The sequence below is a fragment of the Neomonachus schauinslandi genome, chromosome 1 (genome assembly GCF_002201575.2).
Source record: "Neomonachus schauinslandi chromosome 1, ASM220157v2, whole genome shotgun sequence".
Taxonomy (NCBI): domain Eukaryota; kingdom Metazoa; phylum Chordata; class Mammalia; order Carnivora; family Phocidae; genus Neomonachus; species Neomonachus schauinslandi.
In genome coordinates, this window is record NC_058403.1 from 200,527,865 (window position 1) to 200,535,718 (window position 7,854).

At 60.5% G+C, this 7,854-nt stretch overlaps 1 protein-coding gene across 1 annotated transcript in view; it reads left to right on the top strand.

Moving 5' to 3' along the window:
* The window catches only part of PBX4 (PBX homeobox 4), a 33,411-nt gene extending 27,985 nt beyond the window's left edge, over positions 1-5,426 (top strand). The window contains exons 6-8 of the mRNA XM_044917358.1: positions 2,438-2,594; positions 2,798-2,904; positions 5,334-5,426. Of these exons, the coding sequence (XP_044773293.1) occupies positions 2,438-2,594; positions 2,798-2,904; positions 5,334-5,426 (357 nt within the window). The remainder of the gene's footprint in view (positions 1-2,437; positions 2,595-2,797; positions 2,905-5,333) is intronic.
* Positions 5,427-7,854: the final 2,428 nt, after the last annotated feature.

A 7,854-nucleotide genomic window follows, 5' to 3' on the forward strand; every position in this document is an offset into this window, starting at 1 on the left:
CAGGGTTGTGCAATACCGGGCAACATCTGGCTCCACGTGGAGGGTGGGTGGGGGTACAGATTGGAGATGAGACCTGGACAGCCTTGGGAGGCCCTGGCAGTCTGGACCTCCAGTGTCCTCAGTGGAACTGGAAGCAAGGGAGGGGGACCTGAGGGGAGAACCCAAGAAACATCTCAGAAGGTTTTAAAGTGGGAATGGTGGGGCGCGCGGGTGGCTCAGTCATTAAGCGTCTGCCTTCGGCTCAGGTCATGATCCCAGGGTCCTGGGATCGAGCCCCGCGTTGGGCTCCCTGCTCCGCGGGAAGCCTGCTTCTCCCTCTCCCGCTCCCCCTGCTTGTGTTCCCGCTCCCGCTATCTCTCTCTCTGTCAAATAAATAAATAAAATCTTTAAAAAAAATAAAGTGGGAATGGCGAGTACAGGCGGCTCACGGGGCAGGGGCAGGCCGCGCTCCCGGGGCAGCACCCCCCGAGCCTCTGGCAGCAGGGCCGACCACGCCAATGCTAGGCCACTGATCCTCACTCACTGTGCACTTGAAGAGTTTCCAGCCCAGTCTGGCTGCCTCCAGAGCCCGCGCCCTTAGCCAGACTGTGTCCCAGCCCCGGCCAAGTCCAGCTGCGACAAGTCCCGGGGCCCCCCGGCAGCAGAACCTTGCAGGTGTCGCAGTCCCATCTGACTTCCATCACCCCTTCCCCACGGTGGCAGGTCCACCAGGTCTCAGGATAGCATGAAATGGCTGACAGTTGAGGGGGGGCTCTGAATTTAGGGTGCAGATGTGCAAGCTGGGAGGTCCACCTAAGGAGAAGGTAATGGGGGCACCCTGAGGGCAAGGGGTATCACACATGAGGCCACAGACGTTTTCAAGATAGATCAGCTGCTGCTGCAGCTGAGGCGTGAGGGAGAAAGGAGCAGGGTTGCCGAACCATGGATGGGGAGTCGGGTGGAACCTGGGCACCAGCTGCAGCGGGCTTGGCCGGATGGGCCAGAGAGACTGGGCAGGGGCGGCTGGTGGCTCCGGGCCGCACCGACGGAGAGGATATCTGAGAGCCTGGGCCGTGTCCGCACCTGCTTGACGTGCCCATGTTGGGGTGCTCCCCATGGACAGGGCAGACACTGGCCCAGGACCAGCTCTCCCCCAGCCCCTGGGTCCCCCATCTGCCCAGAACAGGGCCAGCCTCCCTGCCTCGCCCACATGGGAGGCTTGCTGTCTGCCCCCCTAAAATGCCAGTTGAGTTACCATGGAAAACTGCTTGCTGCCATTCCTCTGCAGACTCAGTTCCACAAAGATGTTCCAGCACATTCCTTGTACGTAGAGGGAACCAAGTGCTGCTCTGGCCACCCTCACACCCGGGGGCAGGTGGGAGGAGACACTGCGAGGGGCAGGAACACACACAGGGCTCTTTCGTTTCATGGCTAACGTGGGGAAGATAACGTGGAGCACCTGGGTAGGGACATTAAAGAAATACATTTTCAAAAAAGAAAAGATCATCAAAACCCTGCCACTGTTATTTCTGTTGGTTAAACCACACATCCGTCACTGCAGGGCCCCAGGCCTTACTTTGGGATATTGAAGTGTTTCCAGTCGTGCCCGTCTCCATAGGAAGGCACTGGCCCAGGGGCTTACTGATTCTGCCCCCAGGGGAAATTTTCATTGTCACAACCCTTGGGTGGGGTGCTGCTGGCATCTGGTGGGTGGAGGCCAGGGGTGCTGCTCAGCACCCCACAGCGCCCATGACGGCCCCGCAACTGAGAACAACCTCGGGGAGAAGTCCTGGCCTGGTCCTGGTGCAGGTTTGGGGTCAGCTGGGCTCAGCCCCGCTCGGCGCCGGGGCTCCTGCACTTGCCGAGCCTGCTGGCTTATAGGATGGCTGTGACCGCGGCTGTCCCCAGCTGCTCCGAGGACGTGACAGGCACTTAGCTCAGCGCTTGGCTCCTCCCCACTGCCCTCTCAGTTCCTCCGTCCGTGTCATCCTTTGAGAAGTTGTGGATCTTATGTGGTCTTTCCTTAGACTGAATTCCCAGGAGTGGGGTTACCGGGTCCCCGGGGACGCGTGGCTCCCTGGCTCTCACTTTCTCTAAAGATCAATCCAGAATATAGTCTGTTCCTGCCCCTGCAGGGAATGGACGCTCGGCTCTCCACATGTCAGACATGCTGTTTCCTTCCAGCTCCTTCCCGCTCCTGTCCCAGCAGCACCTGGTAGGACAGGCCAGCTCGGGGTGACCTCCACCCACTGTGGCCATTTCCTTGGGTCCACGGTTCAGTCAGCGCCGGCTTCTCGGTCCCGGCCTCTTGCCCAGCCCCATTGCTTCGTGTTGCCACTCAGAGATGTTCCTCCTGGCCGTGGGAGCACGGGTACCTCAGAGAGAGCCCACCATATGTTCACATTATCTCATTACTGGGTCAGCTTTTCCAGCGACTTCTTTCTCTGTGTGTCCACAGGTCTCCAACTGGTTCGGCAACAAAAGAATCCGATATAAAAAGAACATGGGGAAGTTTCAAGAAGAGGCTACCATTTATACGACTAAAATGGAAGTCGACACCACCAAAGTCAGGGGCCTGGGGAGCCAGGCTAGCTGCCCATCAACACCCAGCCCCGGTGAGTGAGGCCTCCCAGCCCAAGGACTGTCCTTCATGCATGGCCGCTGAGCTGCGTGGGAAGGGGCTGCAGGAGACCTTCTCTCTGGAGCTGAGGCCGGTGGGAGCCGCATTCCTGGCTGAGGGGCTGGCAGATCCCACCTGAGGAGCCTCTGTAACTTTGGGGGCTGGAACACTTGTCCTGACACCTCCCACCCCTTCTAGGTCCCTCTGGTCCCTTCCCGCTGACCAGTGCCGGGGATGCGCTTATCACCCTGCAGACACTGGCCTCTCTCCGCCCCGCCCGTGCGGGAGGCAGCTTGCGGTCCCAGGTGAGTCTTAGGGCACAATCCAAGGATGCCCTTGGGGTCCCTGACTCAGTGTTGGGGCAGAGATGCAGAGCCCAGGTGGGTGGTGGGTCCTGGGAATGGGCCATCTTGCCAGCCACCTCTCAGCCTCCACAAGGCTCTCTCAGAGGTGCCAGCAATGAGGAAGAGCCCACTGGGTACTTGGTCTGTTGTCTTGATGACTACAGGTTGGCCGAGTGGCCTCAGGGGCATGGCTCTGTGGGGCCCACTTTGCAAAGACCTGCGCCCTTCACTCCCAGTCCCAGGACTCAATAACTCCCAGTAGCTGCTGAGTGGTGGGCCCGAGGCAAGGGCTGTGGCTGTTGGGAAGGAGCCCTCCCTCCCAGCGGGCATCTGGACCCTCAGTGGGGGGAGGGGACAGGCAGACAAGGCTCTGACCATTGGAACATGGAGCCCTACTAGGCTCAGACCCTCCACCACATCAGTGCCTTGGCCTTGCCAGCCTGCTGTCCCCTCACCCGGGGCCCAGCTAGGCCAGAGTGAAGATCCATTTTGGTGACTGGGAAGAAAATAAGCCAGGGATCACGGGCATCTCAGACATGCCCTCTGGAACTTTCTCAGGGTGTTAGGCAGTGTGTTGGGCTAGCCAGGATTGGGGGCCCCTATCCCTCTCATGGCCCCTGGTGCCTCCCCAGCATCCCGCCGTCTGTCACCAGGGCCTGGCCCACAGGCAGGGTCATCCTGAAGAGGCCGCACAGGTACAGCTGTGATGTGTCCATGCGGGGGCAAGGCTGGGTGGCATCGGCAAGGCCTTAGCCCACCTTTTCCTTCACAGGAGTGTACCCTACCATGCCGGCTGACCCCCACTGAGTCACCCGCAGCCCCTAGTTGGTGCAGGGAATGGATGCCTGCTGGGGCCATTTGGCAGGACCTGGTGCAGGGCGATGCATCGCCACGGTAACCCCACAGCACATTGTGAGCACCTGGGCAGAGCAGGGAGCTCTGGCGCCACCAAGTGGCCCAGCCTCGTCTTGCTCTGTGCCTTCCTGGAGCTCAGTGCCTCAGCTATGATGGGTGTGAGTATGAGAATGGGGAGCTGATAGACTAGGTCCATCCTTACCCCTAGAACCAGCCCCAGGAGATCTGGAGCTGCCTAAGTCCCGATGGGGCTTCCCTGGACCATGAGGCAGGGTCCTACCCACCCCACAGAGGAAGTGGAATGTCCTTGGTCTGGTGCTGGGGGGGCACAGTTGCTCTTTCAAGAGAGCTGTCCCGAGGGTTGAGGCCGCCTGGCCGGAAGCTATCGCCTCCACCCTGTGACCCGAGGAACGTCTGGGCTGCCCTTTGGCTGCCAGTCCCACACCTGGACACTAGCCTGTCACCCCTCAGTCCTGTGGACAGACCCCTCCCTTCACCACCCATGGCCCCCTTCCCAGAACACAGGCCTGCGGGTGTCCTTCGAGGGCAGGGTGTCCCCCTGAGGCCGGTGCTCATCACAGCCTCTTCCAGTCGGAGGGGCCGGGCACCCCCGTGTCACAGCGGTCTGTCCGTCTGTTCACCTGACCCTGACCTCTGAAGTGCAGGTGCTGTGGCTGTGCTGGGGGACACGTGGTGAGGGAAGAGCTGAGGCGGGGAGGGGCGGGGGCGGGTCCTTGACCTGGTGGGATCAGATGAGGTAGAGGGCACCAGCCAGAGGGCTCAGCCTGTAAGGGAAAGTGCTAGAGACAGGAAGGGAAGGAGGAACTCGGGTGGCCGCCTGCCAGCTCAGGAGGAGCCGAGTGAGCCCTCAGGGTCACATGCAGGGTGTGACATCTGCACACCTGGGAGCAGGTGGCTCGGACGGAAACCACCCTGCAGCGCGGGTTGGGAAGGGGAGTGGCTCTGCTCTCGTGGGCTGCAAACAGGCCTCACCACGGAGCAGACCGCCCTCGAAGAGCCATTTTCAGTGATGTTTTCTATTGGAGTTGGGGGGGGGGGGGGGGTCCTGTGGACAAACATCCTAAGGCCATGTGTACCCGCCACTGTCCCCACACCGCAGACAGAGCCCCTGTGCCTGGGAACTGTGGCTGCTACCCTTCTGGCTGCCCAGGCAGACCCAGTGCCCAGCCGGGTTTCCAAGCCCGTCTGGCTCACTGCCTCCGGCCATGATGATTCAGGGACCATCACCAGCTCCAGGCCGGACTGGGTCTGTCTCCCCCTCAGAATGTGCAGAAGCCTTGGCTGCACCACAATGCCACATCAGTCCTTGACCAGAGCCCTGGTGGGTGGCCAGTGGAGCCCCCTTCCTGCTGGGGAAGCGCGTCCCTATCAGGGCTCAGGCGGCAAGGCCAGCTGTGACCCAACAGGGCCCCTCAGTCCCTCCGCTGGCTCCTGGCTCCTTTTCTGGGTTCTTCTCGGGGGATGGGGGGGGCGGGCCATCCGTGGCCTTCTGATGCTCAGTCTCTGTCTTTCAGGCCCGGGGCGGCTACCAGGGAGCCGCCCCCCCAGTGTCCGCCGCTTCACCTGCTGGAGACCCCGGCAGCGTCAACTCAGACGCATCTAATTAAGTTTTGGGGACGAGCAGAAAAGCAGACCGGGTGGCCTGCCGTGGTTTGCGGGCACTCGAGTCTTTACTGCGCGTGCAGCTGATTATTACCTCAAAAACCCAGAAGCGCAGCAGGCGGCGGGTGCCATCCTTTGCTTGCCGGCCAGGCCCTGAAATGGGCTGAGATGCTGCTCATTTTCTCAATTCAGTTTGGTTTTTTAATAGTAATTTTATGCTAAGACTGTGAATTGTTTCTTCTAGGACTTGTCACAAAGTCTCCCATTAAAGTTTTGGACTTATTTTCACGTCGATGTTGTTCACACCAGATTTGTTCCTGGTGATGGCAGTGTGGGGCGGGGCCGGGTGGTGCGGTGTTGGCGTTGCAGTTTTGTCCTCTCCTGTGTCCCTTCATGCGCCGGCCCCCCGGACACTGCCTTCCCCACTCTCTTCTGTCGCCTCATTCCATATGCTCTTGATTTCCACCTGCGGTGAGCTCCGAACTTCCCTGGGCATTGGGTTTGTATTTTTTTCTGTTAATAGAAGTTCTACCATTCTCCACTGACACGCTGGCCAGGGTTTTCCTCCAGTGAATGAAGCGCCAAGGCAGGAGCCTCTTGGCCTCGGCGCTGAACGTTTAGCTGGTTCCCATTTTACAGCTGTGGCCCACGGTGCCGCTCAGCTCGGTGTCTCTGTCCCTGGCTGGGTCTGCTCAGGTGCCAGCTGAGGACCAGCCCTGCACGTGCTCCAGGCTTTCCTCCTCGCAAGGCTTGATTTGGGTTTTCTGTCTTCTACAGCCGGAAGGTGGCAGCTGACTCGCTCCCCTGTCTGAGGTGCCGGTCCTCACGTCCAGCCGGCCCACCTCCTGGCTTCCTGCAGCCCAAGATTCACTGACAGACCAGGGCCCTGCTTGAGCGAAATGACATTCCAGAGAAAAAAAAGAGAATAAACGTGACCAGAAGTCTGGGGTGGGCTCAGGGCCAGCCTCTGGGAGAAGGTGCCTTTTTCCCCTTTGTTTTTTGCTTCCTTCCTTCCTTTCTTAGAGCACAGTGGGTGGGGAGGGGCAGAGGGAGAAGCAGACACCCTGCTGAGCAGGGGGCCCAACTCGGCCTCAATCCCAGGACCCTGGGATCATGGCCTAAGCCGAAGGCAGACGCTTAACCCACTGAGCCACCTAGGTGCCCCTCTCCTTTCTTTTTACAAATTGTGATAAAATATATGTAACATAAAATTTGCCATTTTAGCCATTTTAAGAGAAGAATCCAGTGGCATGGATTACATTCACAACGTGATTGTGAAATCACCACCTGTACCTAGTTCCAGAACATTTCCTTCACTCCAAAGGATACCCAGTCCCCACGAGCAGTCACTCCGCAGCCCCCTCCCCCAGCCCCTGGCAAGCACCAATCTGCTTTCCGTGTCTATGGACTTGCCTGTTCTGGACGTTTCCTGTCAGTGGAATCATACACTCTCTGTGGCCTTTTGTGACAGGCTTCTCTCACTCAGCATCAACGTTTGCGAGGTTCACGTTGTGGTGTGTGTCAGGGCTTCATTCCGTTTTATGACAATAGCCCACTGGGGGAGGTAGCTTTGAGACGAGACCTTAGGGAGGTGAGCCAGGGGGCGTGCAGAAGGCGGCGCGGGGAGGCTGGGCACTGGCCTAGGTGCCCACACAGCTGGGATGGGCGAGAGGGGCCAGCCGGTTCAGTGGGCACCACGGGGGCTGGGTCTTCACAGGCCTCCCAGCTGTTGAGCAGAGAGCCGACTGCGGGAGGGGGGGCCATTAGCAGGTCCTGTGGTCACCCAGGGAGGGGGGATGCAGGCAGGGTCGGGCGGGGTGGGGTGAGGACATACCTGACTTGCTGTTGAGTGGGAGTGGGGTGGCCTGAGCCACAGGGAGAACAGCTAGGATGCCGGGGCGGGGGGGCGCGGGGGGGGGCGGGGGGGCAGGCAGCTCAGCTGTGGACCGTCAGGGTCAGGGTGTCCGTCACACAGCTGGATGTATTGGTTGTGTTCAGGAGAGGGACACGTGAAAGTCCGGACGAGAGAGGACGTCATGGAAGACAGAAGGCTAGATTCCAGGAGCAGAAGTGACGGCCAGGCGGAGCGGCGTGCGTTGAGTGGGGCGATGGGCCCACCCAGTGCTTCGAGAGCACAATCGGGTGTGGAGGAGATTCGCTGCGAAGATGGCCAGGGGCCGCGCCACGTGGGAGGGAAACTGGGGCAGCGAGCCCTGGGGAGGTCTTGGCGGTGGGAGAAGGTGGGATGCGCCAGGACAGGTCGTCTGGGCAACAGAGAGGTGTGAGGGAGAGGCGGAGGGTGCGGGCGTGGAAGCCAGCGAGACCCGGCGCTCCCCGGGAAACAGACGAAGCGCGACTGGCGGGTCCCAGGCTGGCGCAGCCGCCCTCCCACGGCTGGGCCTCCGCTCACGGGCGCCCTCTTGTGGCCACGGT